The 16,034-nt window shown below is 39.2% G+C and overlaps 4 protein-coding genes across 5 annotated transcripts; 2 read left to right on the top strand and 2 right to left on the bottom strand.

Moving 5' to 3' along the window:
- The first annotated feature begins 311 nt into the window (after window positions 1-311).
- Window positions 312-3,117, top strand: LOC112200621 (receptor protein kinase-like protein ZAR1). 2 transcript variants are annotated; one of them, XM_040519161.1, is made up of 3 exons: window positions 314-546; window positions 663-2,063; window positions 2,157-3,117. In XM_040519161.1, exons 2-3 carry the CDS (start codon window positions 842-844, stop codon window positions 2,828-2,830), a joined length of 1,896 nt encoding a protein of 631 aa, XP_040375095.1. In that variant the 5' UTR covers window positions 314-546; window positions 663-841; the 3' UTR covers window positions 2,831-3,117. The 2 variants fall into 2 exon arrangements, with proteins under 2 accessions (XP_024197412.1, XP_040375095.1); XM_024341644.2 differs by having other exon boundaries at window positions 312-2,063.
- Window positions 3,118-3,506: 389 nt separating this feature from the next.
- Window positions 3,507-5,227, bottom strand: LOC112197338 (auxin-responsive protein IAA32). Its single transcript, XM_024337957.2, has 4 exons — window positions 4,419-5,227; window positions 4,079-4,330; window positions 3,893-4,001; window positions 3,507-3,749 (listed from the first exon to the last, which is right to left on the bottom strand). Exons 1-4 carry the CDS (start codon window positions 4,564-4,566, stop codon window positions 3,701-3,703), a joined length of 558 nt encoding a protein of 185 aa, XP_024193725.1. The 5' UTR covers window positions 4,567-5,227; the 3' UTR covers window positions 3,507-3,700.
- Window positions 5,228-5,471: 244 nt separating this feature from the next.
- Window positions 5,472-9,770, bottom strand: LOC112197337. Its single transcript, XM_024337956.2, has 9 exons — window positions 9,189-9,770; window positions 9,016-9,093; window positions 7,792-8,586; window positions 7,529-7,631; window positions 6,909-7,009; window positions 6,557-6,731; window positions 6,156-6,326; window positions 5,978-6,078; window positions 5,472-5,851 (listed from the first exon to the last, which is right to left on the bottom strand). Exons 1-9 carry the CDS (start codon window positions 9,534-9,536, stop codon window positions 5,798-5,800), a joined length of 1,926 nt encoding a protein of 641 aa, XP_024193724.1. The 5' UTR covers window positions 9,537-9,770; the 3' UTR covers window positions 5,472-5,797.
- Window positions 9,771-10,745: 975 nt separating this feature from the next.
- LOC112197334 (elongator complex protein 2) lies at window positions 10,746-15,829 on the top strand. The gene is made up of 10 exons (XM_024337954.2): window positions 10,746-11,008; window positions 11,102-11,189; window positions 11,272-11,357; window positions 11,635-11,788; window positions 12,321-12,481; window positions 12,574-13,248; window positions 13,512-13,833; window positions 14,017-14,234; window positions 14,432-14,609; window positions 15,136-15,829. Exons 1-10 carry the CDS (start codon window positions 10,856-10,858, stop codon window positions 15,618-15,620), a joined length of 2,520 nt encoding a protein of 839 aa, XP_024193722.1. The 5' UTR covers window positions 10,746-10,855; the 3' UTR covers window positions 15,621-15,829.
- Window positions 15,830-16,034: the final 205 nt, after the last annotated feature.

The raw sequence follows: 16,034 nt of genomic DNA, 5'->3' as shown, positions 1-16,034 counted from the left end.
ACAATTAATTAATTTAGCGACTCTCAATCTCAGAATTTTTCAATAATGTTATAGATCAAAACAATCGATACTCTAGTGTTGTGTGTTTTTCTCGTGCTTTATAGTTTATACAAACCCAGAAAAATTTCTGTACCGGCTATTTCTTGTATAATGATGACCGGATGCTTTTCATGGCTAGTTAAATAGAAAAATGGTAGGAGGGTTCACAAAAGTTTTAAGGTTCCTAGAAATTGTATGTATTTCCCACAAAATATCGCGATAAATTGCATGGTATGGGAGTGGTGGGATTTGACAATGGTGACAAACACTCTATGGATTCCCACTACAACCTTCTCTTTTGCCATTTTCTTATGGGTCTTCCTCACTACTTTCCCCTGGTCCTTCTTGCTTGTTGAGCCTTAGCGTCCTGCAAATGCTCCTCTTCTAGTTTTCTCCATCACTGTCGAAGCTTTCACACTTCCTTTCCTACTCTTTTGAGTGTTCTCTCACTTCCATTGTCTCTCTCGGCTTTCTCCACAACCTTCTCTGTGTTCTGGTTCACTAAAGGTAAACCCTTTCAACTCCAGCTTTTTGTTACTTAGAGTCTTAGACCATGTTGTATTTTGTTTTGGTGCTTGTGCTTGTCTGCAACTCTGACAGCCTAGTGGGTGCTTTGAATGAAGAAGGCCAAGCCCTCTTGTCATTCAAGCAGTCAATTACTCAAGACCCAGAAGGGTCTTTGAGTAATTGGAACTCTTCTGATGCAAATCCTTGTACATGGAATGGGATTACATGCAAGGAGCAAAGAGTTGTGTCCCTTAGCATTCCAAAGAAGAAGCTTTTTGGGCTTCTTCCTTCTGCCATGTGGTCTCTCCCGGACCTCAGACATGTCAATTTAAGGAACAATAAGCTCTATGGGAGCTTGCCCATTGAGCTTTTTGGAGCTTTAGGGTTACAAAGTTTGGTTCTTTATGGGAATTCCTTTTCTGGGTCTGTGCCTAATGTTATTGGGAATCTTAAGTACTTACAAAACTTAGATTTGTCACAAAATTTCTTCAATGGGTCAATGCCTTCTTCAATTGTGCAATGCAAGAGACTCAGAAGTGTGGATCTTAGTCAGAATAATTTCACTGGTTCTCTGCCGGATGGGTTTGGGACTGGCTTGGCTTCTCTGGAAAAGCTTGATCTTTCTTTCAACAAGTTCAATGGCTCAATTCCTAGTGATTTGGGAAATTTGTCTAGCTTGCAAGGCACTGTTGATTTGTCTCATAATCAATTTTCTGGTATAATCCCAGCTAGCCTTGGAAACCTTCCTGAGAAGGTCTACATTGATCTCACTCACAACAATTTAAGCGGTCCTATACCCCAAAATGGTGCTCTAATGAACAGAGGACCAACTGCCTTTATTGGGAATCCTGGTCTCTGTGGCCCTCCATTGAAGAATCCTTGTTCTTCAGAAACTCCTGGTGCAAGTGCACCATCCTTTCCATATCTGCCGGATAACTTGCCTCCTCATGATTCTGATGATAATGCTGGTGAGAGATCGAAAGGGTTAAGTAAGGAAGCTGTGATTGCAATTGTAGTGAGTGACGTGATTGGTATTTGCCTTGTTGGGCTGCTTTTCTCATATTGCTATTCGAGGATTTGTTCTTGTAGTAAGGTTAAGGATGAAAATGGTTATGGGTTTGCGAAGGGCGGCAAGGGGAGGAAGGAGTGCTTGTGCTTCAGGAAAGATGAATCGGAGACTTTATCTGAAAATATGGAGCAGTATGATCTGGTGGCATTGGACACACAAGTGGCATTTGATCTGGATGAGCTTCTTAAGGCTTCTGCTTTTGTTCTTGGGAAGAGTGGAATTGGGATTGTTTACAAAGTTGTGCTTGAAGAAGGACTTACCTTAGCAGTTAGGAGATTGGGTGAAGGGGGCTCTCAGAGATTCAAGGAATTTCAGACAGAAGTTGAAGCAATTGGAAAGCTAAGGCATCCTAATATCGTTACACTAAGGGCTTATTATTGGTCTGTTGATGAGAAGCTGCTGATATATGACTATGTGCCTAATGGCAACCTCGCCGCCGCCATTCATGGTAAGTTAACTATATCTTGGTGTTATTTATCGTATGGTTGTGAATGGAATTATTAGTGTTTATGTTGATCTGATTATTCCGGTGCATGTTCAGGAAAGCCAGGAATACTATCATTTACGCCACTCTCATGGTCTGTTCGGTTGCAAATCATGAAAGGAATTGCGAAAGGCTTGGTCTACCTGCATGAGTTTAGCCCCAAAAAGTATGTCCATGGAGACTTGAATCCGAGTAACGTACTTCTTGGACATAACATGGAGCCACACATTTCTGATTTTGGACTCGGACGCCTTGCTAATATAGCCGGAGGTACCCCAACACTGGAATCCAACCGAATGGCCACCATAGACAAACCACAAGAAAGGCACCAAAAGAGTGCATCCATTGAATCTGCTATAGTTTGTTCATCTAGTAATTTGGGATCTTGTTATCAAGCTCCAGAAGCTCTGAAGGTGGTGAAACCATCACAGAAATGGGATGTCTATTCCTACGGGGTAATCTTACTCGAAATGATTACCGGAAGATTGCCCATAGTCCAAGTGGGTTCCTCAGAAATGGACCTTGTTCGTTGGATTCAGCTCTGCATTGACGACAAGAAGCCTCTTTTAGACGTATTAGACCCACATCTAATGCAAGATGTAGAAATGGAAGAAGAGATTATCGCAGTGTTGAAGATTGCAATGGCTTGCGTTCATAGCAGCCCAGAAAGAAGACCAATCATGAGGCATATTTCTGAAGCTTTAGACAGGTTGGCCACACCTGCTGTGTGAGATAGCTAGACAGAGTTGAATTCAATTCAATTGACTTGTGAAGCTTGGTGTTTGGGTTAGTTCAATCTTGAGTGAATATATGACCCTGATTTTCTACTTTTTCCCACTGTCATTTGTTAGGGCTAGGTTGAGTTTGGTCTTCTTTAAGAGCATTGAACTAGAGTTTGCAGGAGTTTGGCCTTGAATAGTTGGTGTATATGTGAAGACTATCTTCATGCTCTTTTGTAGACCTTTTGTATCTTGTTCTTGTAGGTTAATGAAGTTAATCATTTGTTTCTTTGCTTTTACCTCTCTATGAAAATTTGTACTGTGTTTCTACCTTTGCACATCCTCAAACTCGCTCCATTATCTTATCCTTGGATCTCATCTTTATTCTCAGTCTTATTTCTATACGACTTCAAGGTGTTTCCCAACTGTGAGGCGCGAATATAGGGGTAGATTGGTGGACTCTATGTATTAGTCAATCTGTGAAGAGATTCTAGCTGTCTTTTGGCTTAATTGGTACTATAATCTCACTATTACAGTACTTTGACTTGAACAGAGCTTCTTTGTCGGAATGTATTTAGTCCATTATATACAACTCTGCACACTAATCCTAAGCAATAAACAAACAAAAGTAGTTGAGCTTCATCTTTCAGAATAACTTTGTGATCTTTGGGGACTTCTATATCATGCACAAGAATGTTTGACAACTCACAAGTAAAATTTTAGACTGATGAGAACAATAATGTTATACATTGTTGCATCCAGCTATGGAATCCTTAGATGTGTAATTTTACACTAGTTTCCTCCAAGTCAGGGACATTATAAGAACATACATCAGAGAGAGAAGAAAAATTAGTTCAATTTCGCATAACAGGGAAGAATAGCTCAGTTCTTTCTCGCAATCCTTAGCCGCTTCACACATTCTACGAATTCCCTGTTTGTAGTGCAATACACAAAGCTTCAATTATAACATGGTTCAACAAGATTATAATGGCAGATCTAAGATAATAAATGAACAAATAAAATGGAAAATGACAGTATGGAGAATTCAAGTCGTAGTAGATAAGGAGCATGTACCTCCATGGAACATCACCAACAGTTCTCCAATTGTCATCTGTGTCCTTGTAAAAAAGTGAAAACTCAGATCCAACCTGGAACAACCTCAACCCAGATACAGATTGTCTACCTGAAAACAAAGAACCACTTATAATTAATTTTCTGAATGCAAACTCCTCACTCTCTTTTGAGATTAATTACACCTACCAAACATGTCTTCTAGTTGAAATGCAAGGCTCGAGTAGCCACTATGATCAATTACACAAACTTTTCTGCCAATAACAATCCCATCCATGTTAACTTTCACATAAGCCCACCTCTCCTTGCTCTGGACTCCCTCTGCTTCCTCATCACAATCTTCCGGTATATTTCTCGGACTTATGACATTCGAATTCTTCAAATTCAAGTTGTTAGCCTGGGGCCAATCTATCAGACCATCATAGCCCTCCAAGCTCACCACTGCACATAAAATGCAAAACCATAATTAGTACATGTAGTGAGCAATCTAATTTAAAGAAAGAAAACAAAGGAAAATTAAGGAATGTACAATGTGTTGATGGATGATGATAAGTTTCAGGTTGAAGAGCTCTGAGGCTAAGACCAAGATCAATAATACCCTCATTCTCTTTGGCTTCATAATAAAATGATTGAAAGCTTGAAGGGTTCAAAAGAGAGCTTGATGCATTAGGATCCATCAAGATATTAGATACTTATCCCACTCACATATACAACTGAATATATATAGAGTAGAACATAGATAGATATTTATATTAGCAGTGGTGAGAATATGCCAACCAAGATTTAATAAGTGGGGGCAAAGGCATTAAACATGGAAGACAGAGAAAGAGAGGTTATAGGCAGAAAGAGAGGTTATAGCTTCCATTATCAACGGTTCAGTGTCGCTTATCTTCTTCTGCTGCTACAAACATGCAAGTACGACAAGTATGGAACAAAACACCAGCAAGACGAGATGGTCTATTTGATTCTGACAGAAGTCGGTTGGATTATGCAACCCAGTGTTGCTACAAATTAAGGGTTCCATGCTTCAGGTCATCGGAATCCGATGGTGATTAGGATCGATCAGCTGATTCACTAGCAGCAAACCTCACTTCATTGTCAATTCTTAACTGTAGTTTCTGTTTATTGGGGTAACTCTTCTCTTGACTCAGTGTTAATTGCCAGTCTTCAAGGGGACAGCGATCTGGTAACGACCCTACGTTCCACTCCAGGATACCTTGTATACAAGACAAGAGACGAGCTGAAGTAGATAACAAGATGATCTAGTTTTACACTCGTCATTACAAATCAAATAACCCCGGAGGTCTTATCAAGGTTAGTTATGAGGCATCCAACATGATATATGAAGCCAAAAGAAAATAAAGTGGAAGCTCGAACCATCAAATTCCTATGTCGGATTTCAATGTCAAATTCAAAAAGCGGAGGCGAAAATTTCAGAAATTCTTTCCAATAGTGCACATTCTGACTGCGGAAAATGAAGGCTGCTAGGAGCAATCACCTTTTAATTTTACATGTGTTTGTCATAAAACAGTTCATTGGAACACAAGAGGCAAAGAAAGTAGGATAACTGAAAACAACCAGCTACAGAAAACAACAAATGACCTTTTATGAACAAATTATCATGAATATACATGTACAAATTATCCACGGGTGGCGGTGAACAGAACTGTGTTTATAAAATAACTGTGCATTCCGCTCTCGGAAGAAAAACATCTCCTGTGCACTCTTCTTGAAAATTTAGTGTCTCTTTCTACTAGAAATGCTTCTCTGCACCAGAAATCCTAACAACATGATGAGCATGTGTGACAGCATCAATGATGGCAGCTTTCAAAGCCTGTTCTAAGATCAGGCTTGGTCCAGTAATGATTTGACGGCGATTTAAGTTTCATGGTTTCAGGTAATCAATCATCAGTCGTGCTGACTAAGAAATTCAATTATACAGGGATAGACTTGCTCTGCTGCCTACAAGTCAAAAGAAAATAAAAACAGAGCTATAAGCAAGTGCCAATGCAAATAAATAACAAGTCGAGAACATCATTGTATTTGCCACATTAGTTAAAAGAAAGAGAGGGAAAGAAAACTACATACCATTCGGCCTCCTACCAAATCATAATGAGCATAGTGTGCACCTCCAGATTCTCCAAAAACTTTATATGTAACCAGGTGCTCTGGTATTACCTTAACAGTTTCTGGTATATCAAAATATTTTTATCAGTAAGCACTGAAACTAATAAAAGGATATAGATCACCTCTGAGAAGAGTTTACCTTCAACAGCTTCAGGAGGGCATATTAGATCCTTATCTCCAGCAAGAGCCAAAATAGGGACATTGCTTTTATGTATATGATCCTTAAACAAGTAGGTGCCACTCCTGTCACGTAATCCACCCTCCTTAAAAGCTGTTGTTAGCTGCAACAGAAGTTTTGCTGGTATTGTGCCTGCCAGTTATAATTGGACCGTATTTTTATTAAGTAATTCATCAAAAGAAAATAACTCTCATAATCATACTCTTAAAAAGCATAGGCAGAGTGGTTGACTAATTAGCAGGCGGCATCCATTAGGCAAATCTAGCAGATATCTTTTAAATAACCAGGCATTATCTTAATACATTGCATATCTCAGATGAAATTGGCAAATTAGAACTCCATATGATGTCATAAAGACTCACAAAAGTTATTCAAAACCAGCTTTTTCAATAATTCTGGATGCATCATGCCCTGTGCTGAAATCAGATCATTGAGCCAAGATAAGACATAAGGAGGGCGGGATGAGAGAGGATAAGCCGCTGCCAATAATGTCCCCAAAGGAACAACAGGGACATTGAGAGCCTGGGCGGGGTCTGCCTGTATGGCAAATTTCTTAACATTAGATTCTTGGCCCTTTTCAAGCTATGATTGCAATAAGATGATTGCAATAAGGCAGTCAACGACATTAATTACAAGATGAACTGCTTAAAATCAGGCAGTCATTATAGTTAATTTTAAGATGAAACTACCACAGCTATCTTTGCATCTACTTACAAGTGGTATAAGCAATTTGAGAGTTGATTTCGAAGATGTGTAATCAAGTGATGAGGCCAGAGTTACAACAGCTGCTAGGTTGCACGTTCTTCCTTCAGAACCTTACAGGACAAAAGTAAAATAAAAATAAATACAATAATAAAAAAATTGGAGATATGAAACTCATATGCTAGAAGCCTTCTTAAACAATAATACTACACCTGAAAGGAATATACTTAAACAACATTATGAACAGCCAACTATTACTTCTTGAGAAGCAAAATAATTAAATAAAAAAGTGGTACAGGAAAAAAACAAAACAGCTACACCATCATTTATATTTCTCATTCAAAGGTCACAAACTTAGGGAAACCACCATAAATTTAGATTGAAATTTTCTAAAAGTTTGCCTTCAACTTTAGCCATGGTTTGACATTTTTCTTCAAATAAACTGGGAAGTTTACATAATGATGCATTCATAGTGTCAAATTTTACTGGAATCACACTAACCACATACCTCATATATCCTTTCAGACAGTACAGCACTACTTCTCAGTTCTTATATAGCTTATATTATTTAATCAGACTATTCACAAAGAAAATACTACGAAATACATGCAGTGGAAGAAATGGATTCTCACCACATCGTGAAAGCATTGCATAAAGCAAGATCCCACCCATTGAATGCCCAATAGCTAACAACTTCCCATCCTTCGGCTTACTTTCCACCAATATATACTCCATCTGTGTTGTAAATTCATCATTTAAAAGGTAAGTGACAGTATTTGATTCTATATAAAAGAAAAGGTTCAATCTACAATTCAACTTTGTTCTTCATATCAAAACTATAATCAAAATGGGCAGTCATATCATAGCCTTCCAGCAAGATAAATTGTCACCTCACCACAGCAGGTATATCCTCTTCAAGGTAGTGATCAAAGTCCCAGTCATACTTCACTATCAAGTCAAGTTGCTTCTGAAAATCTTCTAGTGTGGAAGAAAGACGCTCTTGCAAGTCAAACAGTGATGGAGAAACAGACCGCTGACCTTCTTCAATTATATTCACAAGCCTTTGACTGAGGTCTCTGATTTGGCTAGCAAAAGCAGAGTTTTGTCTTGTCTCTAAGAGGCTTGAAAGCTTATTGCTTATATCATTGAAACGCTCAGATAAGGTAGAATCAGCAAAAAGTTTTGAAATTTGATCAAGTAAATTAGCAGAAATGATACTGGATTGACCTTCACCAAGAAAGCCAGACAATCGTTCTGACATCTGCGTAAAAGTTTCAGTCAAACTTGTCACGGATTTTGATTCGCCCCCTACAGTTGGTATACTTGTAAGGTCTCCTTTGGCAGCTGAAATCTGATCGTTTATTTTGTGAACAGGAGTTTCAAATGCTGAGGCACCAGGAAAACTATTTGACTGCTTTTCTGTAGAAATAGCTCCATCAGTTGCACTCTGAGAAACAGCTTCCATTGGTTCAGATTTTGCAAGGGCACCAGAGAAGCTATTTGACTGTTTTTCTGCAGAAAAAGCTCCATTTGTTGCACCCTTAGACACAGATTCCATCTGTTCAGATTTTGCATGGGCAGACTCCTGGATTTGTTTCCTATTTGCTTCATGGAGACTCAATCCAGCACCACGAACTTCGAGAACCCATGTCTCAAATCCTTGCCCAGACATGTAACGTGCAAATGACGACTGCAAGTATGCCACATTCATTGCTAAGAAGTTAGTGTATGGTTGTATACTACAGAACTAACAAGCAATGAGGCAAAACGTCTTTGTTTAGGGTGAAAGCATTTGTTTTTCAAGTTGTTACTTGTTGCTGTGTTGTTGATTTGAAATTCGTAACAAATAACCACTTCTTGTAGGATATAATGTAGCAGCATTCTGGATCTCTTGGTCTAAGTGAGCTGCAGTGCCAAACTAAGTTGCTAATTTAAAAGTTGTACACGCACATCACATGGACTATATTCGATCATACATAGTCGAAGTAACTTCAATGTTAAAAACATTAATATCGAAAAGAAAAGAAAAATAACCAACTGGTATTGCACAGTGAAAAATGACAGTTACATAACACGAGTAGTAGTAAATTGAGGCATATATATTTCATGGAAATCTTACCTCAGGAGAGAGATCGTATCCAATTGCATTGGTCCCCACCCCAGACAATAGCAGCAATGGGTGATTCCTCTGAGGGGCCTGTTCAATTTTTCAACATTCAAATCCAATTTTTACATATTTAGCTATTCTCTCATACAAAATGAATCAAAAATTAAAACAAAAATCTGATATACCTTGGGGCAAGGGCGGTAGCGCCAGAGGGCGAGCCTCCAATCGGAGTCGGGCACGGAGACGTAGTGGAGCTCGTCGGCGGTGCATATCGACGGCTTCTCCGGAAGCTTCACGGCCTCTTTCGACTCGTCATTGGAGAAAGCTCTGACGCGGAACGACGCCGTCCGCGGCGATGAGGAGAACGACGACAGCACCCGACGCGCCGCGGAGGCGCGCGAGGTTATGCGGTGGGGACCGAGAGTCCTAATCGTGGATAGCGACGACGACGACGGCGATGATGGTGACGATGACGTGGCCAAGTGAAGAAGAAGGGCGCAGCGAATATCGCAGTGAATTGAAGAAGAAGCCATATGGGGTTTTGGGGGGATTATTACGTGTGAGCGAGGATTTTATGATTGGTTAAGTTAGCGGTTGAGGCGGTCAGAGTGTTGACTTGATTGCTTGTAGCGACAAAGCTGTGGATTCCAACACACACAAATCGTCTCTCTCGTTCTTCGATCTCTGTTTTTGTCAAATGATAATTTGGTTGTGCGAATTATTTGACTAATAATACATCCTAATCCTATAGTGGTGATGAGGCAGCAGTGACTATTCTACTGTGTCGTAGGAGTTAATGATAACACTTTGTTAGGTTATTTTTAGCATGTGTATAGTTATATTTATTGATGAATAAAAAGAAAGAAATAATCTCTAGCGATTGTTCATTGTTGTCCAACAAGAAGCTGTAGAAGTCCCAAAGCCCGTTATTGAGGAGAAGTGCTTGTCGTGTTGTGCAAATGGGCGGCTGTGAAAGTCCACATATGACGGGTTTAATTGGTTTTCTAAACAAAAATCAATGTAAGATGGTCTTAGTTGTAGAGGGAATAGAAAGATATCGACCATTTTTCGAGTTTTATAACGAATGTTTTTTGCACGATAGATGAAAATTTTTCATCTATCTCGAGTGGATTCAATATATCTCCTACAATTCACTGTTGTCTTCAAACAATACTGGTAAATCGTAAATTTTTACTATTAATGTAGTTTTGAACGAGGTCATATCCATCAATACTGAAGGAAACAATCTAGTATGAAATAAACTGTAGTGTTTAATTAATGCAAAGACAAACATGAAGTAATATATTCAAGTTGACAATTTGTTATCTCCTGTGCTTACACTCTGTTGATTTCTGCATACTGAACAAGCGCAGCATGAGCCTCTAAGAAGTCCTTTGATAGAAGAAGAAGCTCTTTTGGGTTGTTTGCATCACTAAATGAAGGTGTTCCTTCAGAATCATCAATATATTTATGTTCCAAAGTCAAGTAATCAGTTAGTTGACTCTAAAACGATATATTGATGATCCTGAAGGAACACATTCCTTCAGCGATGCGAACAATCCACGCGAATACTAGGAGCATCGTTTCGGTGTATTGTAACCCTCCACGTAAATTCTTGAACATAATCTCATTACCGTAAATGTCACAATTTCAAATCTCACTAATACGTGATCCATAATAGGGTTTAGGTTCTAAATCTTGGGGTCATTTTTGAAAGTCCTTGGGCCTTTAGCCCAATTACACTTTCTTCCTTTGTTTTCCAAACCAGCAAAACCAGTTGAAGCCGCCCTGCCCTCTGCTAAACACAGTGCCTCTGCCACAGCTCTCTCTCCTTCTCTCCGAATCTTCCACCATGTCCACCGTCGGCGGTGGCCGGAGTGAGGTTGAAGTAAAGCGAGTGTTCATAGGAGCAGGGTGCAACAGAGTAGTGAACAACGTCTCATGGGGTGCTTGTGATTTAGTCGCGTTCGGCGCCCAAAACGCCGTCGCTATTTTCGACCCAAAGGTGCCATCTTTGTCTTTCTTCTATATCTCCTTACTCTGTAAATTTGAAAACCCAGTTTTGTGTTGAAGCTAATCCGTCTGCTAAATGGTGCAGACTGCTCAAATTTCGACTACGCTTCCGGGTCACAAGGCTTCTGTTAATTGCACCCAATGGCTTCCAAGTAATAAGTTTGCATTCAAAGGTAAACACTACTTATAAGTTTGCATTCAAACTTTACTGTTCAGAATCATTGTTCAAGCTAAGAGCTTTACCTTTATCAACAGCTAAAGGCTTGGACCGACATTATTTGCTCTCTGGAGATGCTGGGGGTGCCATTATTCTGTGGGAGTATTCTGCTCTTGAAGGAAAGGTAAAATCTTGTTGCTGTAATGTTTGGTGTTCATTGTGTGTGTGTGTGTGTTATCTCAAGTTGTTCTTCACAAATGATCACTAAAGTGATGTTACATACTTACATTGAATTTTTGTAATGACTTGATAGTTAGCTGAAACTATCTCAAAGAGTTTGTACTTTTTGGAGTAATTGCATTACCTCTGGGGCTTTCTCCTTAGTATTTATCTCTAATTTCAATATTAATTTCCTGTTTAAATTGGTGAAATTCATTTACTATCTGTTTGTTTGTTTACAGTGGAGATATGTATTGCAAATACCTGAATTACACAAGAAGGGTGTCACATGCATTAGTGGAATTATGGTTTCTGAAACTGAGGCAGTCTTTGCGTCTACTTCCTCGGATGGTACAGTTTATTTATGGGAGGTTGTTTTCCCATCTACTGGTGAAGGTGATCCCAAAAGTTCACTGAATATGTATAAACTGTTCAGTTTTATATATTTGATAAGATTTTTTTGTAAACACTTTTATATATTTGATTGATTTACCATTGGTGATCATTAATTGTACACAACTCCTTTCTTGAAAACCCTTCCTTAAGTGTTGATAGTTTCATACATGTTGTGCATTGAAATGATCATTAGTTGAAAGTATTAAACTGATCTCAATCAAGACATTGTCATTGTTGTAAGAATGTAGAACAGTGTTTTTGGAATTGAACTGTTAAGTTAGAAGCACTTCAGACTTGTATGTAAAGAATGGGCCTCTAGATTGGATTAGTGCGAATCTAGATTTTTCATAATAATAGTATGTAATGTTGATCAGGGCTTACAATATGATCATTCTAAGATTCCCCCTCCCAAGCAAAAATTTGGGTTGCAATACAGGAAATCAACTATGGTTCTGCATCTTATCAATATTGTGTATATTCCAACAGCTTGTTTGCTTTGGTCTTGCATTGAAGAGGTTGATTGGTGTTTCAGGTGACTGTAAATTATTGCATTTGGATTCTCTATTTGTTGGTTCAAAACCAATGGTAGCACTTTCACTAGCAGAGTTGCCTGGGAATGCTGGGCATTTAGTCCTGGCCATGGGGGGATTGGATAACAAGATCCACCTATACTCTGGGGAGAGGAGAGGAAAGGTATTTGGCATCGCATTTATCAACCTTACCCTGTGATTTACTTCAGATACGGTGGCTTAAAACATTCTGAATTTTTTCATATGTACACCCAGTTTGTTCGAGCCTGCGAGTTGAAAGGGCATACAGATTGGATCAGAAGTCTGGATTTCTCATTACCTATATGCACTGATGGTGAGGCACATAGTATTCTACTTGTTAGTTCATCACAAGACAAAGGCATACGCATATGGAAGATGGCTTTACGGGGTTCTTTGGACAGCAGCCAGAGTTCCAGGCAAGGAAAAATAAGCTTAGCATCTTACATAGAAGGCCCTGTACTTGTAGCTGGAACAACCTCGTATCAGATTTCACTGGAATCTCTTCTAATTGGTCATGAGGATTGGGTGTATTCAGTGGAGTGGCAACCTCCGTCACCTGTATCTTCAGAAGGTATTGCCTACTGTCAACACCAGAGCATCTTATCTGCATCTATGGATAAGACAATGATGATCTGGAAACCAGAAAAAACTTCTGGCATCTGGATGAATGTTGTTACTGTTGGGGAATTAAGTCATTGTGCTCTAGGATTTTATGGTGGCCACTGGAGTCCCAATGGAGATTCAATCTTAGCACATGGGTATGGTGGATCTTTCCATCTGTGGAGAAATGTCGGTACTAGCTTAGATAATTGGCAACCACAAAAAGTTCCATCTGGGCATTTTGCAGCTATTACCGATATTGCTTGGGGGAGATCTGGTGAATACTTGCTGTCAGTCTGTGATGACCAGGTGAATATGTTGCTTATATTACAGTAGACTCTAATGAAAGTTTCATTCTTTCCTAGTAAAGTGAATTTTGAATTGTGGCATGGATTTACAAGAGGAGGTTTTTAAAGGCATGATCTTTTTTCAGGACAGTAGTAGTTTTTTTGTAAAGGCATTTGGACAGAATGATATTTAACCTAGTCATCATTTATATAATGTGAACAATCAGCTTGACTTGTCATCACTTGAAGTCAAATTATAACTCACAATCCTTTCAAAATATGCAGACAACACGAATTTTTTCTCCGTGGCAAAATGAAACGTCTGTAGGAGATGAGGGTTCTTGGCATGAAATTGCTCGTCCTCAAGTTCATGGTCATGATATGAACTGTGTCACCATCATCCAAGGAAAAGGAAACCATCGTTTTGTCAGTGGAGCTGATGAGAAAGTTGCCAGAGTGTTTGAAGCTCCTTTGTCTTTCTTGAAGACATTGGGTCATGCCATTTCACAAAACTCAACCTTTTCCGAAGATATACAATTGGGTGTACAGATTTTGGGTGCAAATATGTCAGCTCTTGGGCTATCACAGAAACCTATTTATGTTCATGGTGACCCTCTCTCTCTCTCTCTCTCTCTCATAAGCTTAATTCTTAAAAATAAAAAATCTTGCAATTGATACTATGTCTTTTAAGTATCTTATATCTGGTTCTTCCAGCAAGTATCATTGTTTTAAATCCTATAAAATACAAAAATTAGTAATATTTTTCTGATGGAATTTTCGTTTTTGGCAGCTGAGCAGCACACCATAGAGAAGAATCCAAATGATAGCCTTGACACCCTTGAAGCCATTCCTGATGCAGTTCCTGTTGTGTTGACTGAACCTCCGATCGAAGATCAATTGGGATGGCATACACTATGGCCAGAATCACACAAGCTTTACGGTCATGGGAATGAGCTGTTTGCTCTTTGCAGTGATCATGAAGGGAAGCTTGTTGCTTCGTCATGTAAGGTATATGGTGTCACTGTACAACTGTTATATTATTAGCTATGAAGCACTTGCTGCAAGTAGATAGATTCAAGGAAATAATTTCGTGAAAGTAACCGTCTATTGTTATAGTAACTTTTTTAATATGTCGAATGCAGCATTTGCTCTCTATATAAAATTACAATCACCAAGTAATAACATTACTCTACTAAACTTTGCAGGCCCAATCAGCAGCAGTCGCAGAAATATGGCTGTGGCAAGTTGGTTCCTGGAAAGCAGTTGGTCGCTTGCAGTCTCATAGCTTGACTGTTACACAAATGGAATTCTCTCTTGATGACAAATTCCTGTTGGCTGTATCTAGGGATCGCCAGTTCTCTGTATTTTCAATTGACAAAACAGGTACTATTTGGTTGATGTCCTGGTAATATTTAGTTAAAACTAACGTTATGCTCTGTTCCAGTAATGATGGTGTCTAATCAACCAGTTTTGCGTTTGCTGAATATTTAGGATTTGTTCTTTTTGAAGTTCTAAGTAACAGCTTACATGAAGTACTGAACAGTGGCTTTTCATCTTTAACTTTTCAACAAAAAAGTAAGAAATATTAAGTAGTTGATAACATCCATTGTCTAGCCAAGTTTTGTATACATCTTGATGAGGTTGAGGGTTAAAAACTGGTTGTCTAGACTCCAGGGCACTTGTTTTACATATTTAATTCCTTAGTTATCTCTTTACCTTTCTACGTTCACCCCATTCCAGTGTCGTAACACCCAAGGGACATGGTCATAAGTTGGGTATGAAATTATGGCAGTGTTGTTTTCACTGTTACCGTTTGATCACACTCGTTGAGAGCAGACATTGCTTTCTACAATTTGAGCCAATTGTTACAAACAGTTTGTGATGCATAGTTTCTTTTATGTCTGTTTAGGCACTGATGAAACTAGTTACAAGCTGGTAGCAAAGCACGAGGCACACAAAAGAATCATATGGTCATGTTCCTGGAATCCCCACGGCTATGAATTTGCAACAGGCTCGAGGGACAAGACAGTGAAGATCTGGACTTTTGGAAAAGATTCATCAGTTAAGCTGCTCGCGACTCTCCCACAGTTCAGCAGTAGCGTCACAGCACTATCGTGGGCTAGTCTTGATTCCAAGAAAAATAATGGATTGCTTGCAGTTGGAATGGAAAACGGACTCATTGAATTGTGGAGTCTCTCTGTTAACAGAACCGACGATGGTCTAGCAGCAGGTGTACTTGCAGCTCCCGTTGCACGGTTTGATCCATTGATGTGCCATGTTTCTTCTGTGAGCCGTTTGGCGTGGAGAAAGCGCAAGTGTGAAGATTGCAGTAGCATACAGCTTGCTTCTTGTGGAGCTGATCATTGTGTGAGAGTGTTTGAGGTAAAATGTTAACTGATCAAATATTAATTACTTTACTGTCTGTAAAATCAAGTCTGTAAGCTCTAATTTAGTGGACCCAATTTTACAAGTTGAAATTTTGACACACGGGCGCCATGGAAGTTTGAAAAGTCGTCTTCTCCGGCTGGGACATGTCATTGATTCTTGTGCATCGTATCAAATCCAAATCAAATTTTACAAAGGAATAACATGATTCTTCTTCATCTTCTTTTATTGAATGTGACATGAGCTGAGTCTTGATGGCGCTGATATCTTCTGGCAGAGCTTTCTCTTTCGGATGATTCTTTGCCGTTTGGCATGCCCATTAATCCCAATTTAGGGTTCAAACTCTGGCACTTCCATTCAGCCTATTCAACACCGAATGTTGAATGCCCCAACTTGGTCCATGGTCCATTCCTATTTGGCCAT

Source organism: Rosa chinensis, chromosome 4 (assembly GCF_002994745.2).
Source record: "Rosa chinensis cultivar Old Blush chromosome 4, RchiOBHm-V2, whole genome shotgun sequence".
NCBI lineage: Eukaryota > Viridiplantae > Streptophyta > Magnoliopsida > Rosales > Rosaceae > Rosa > Rosa chinensis.
Note: the sequence above shows the minus strand (reverse complement) of the source record. Positions and strands in the feature narration are given on the sequence as shown.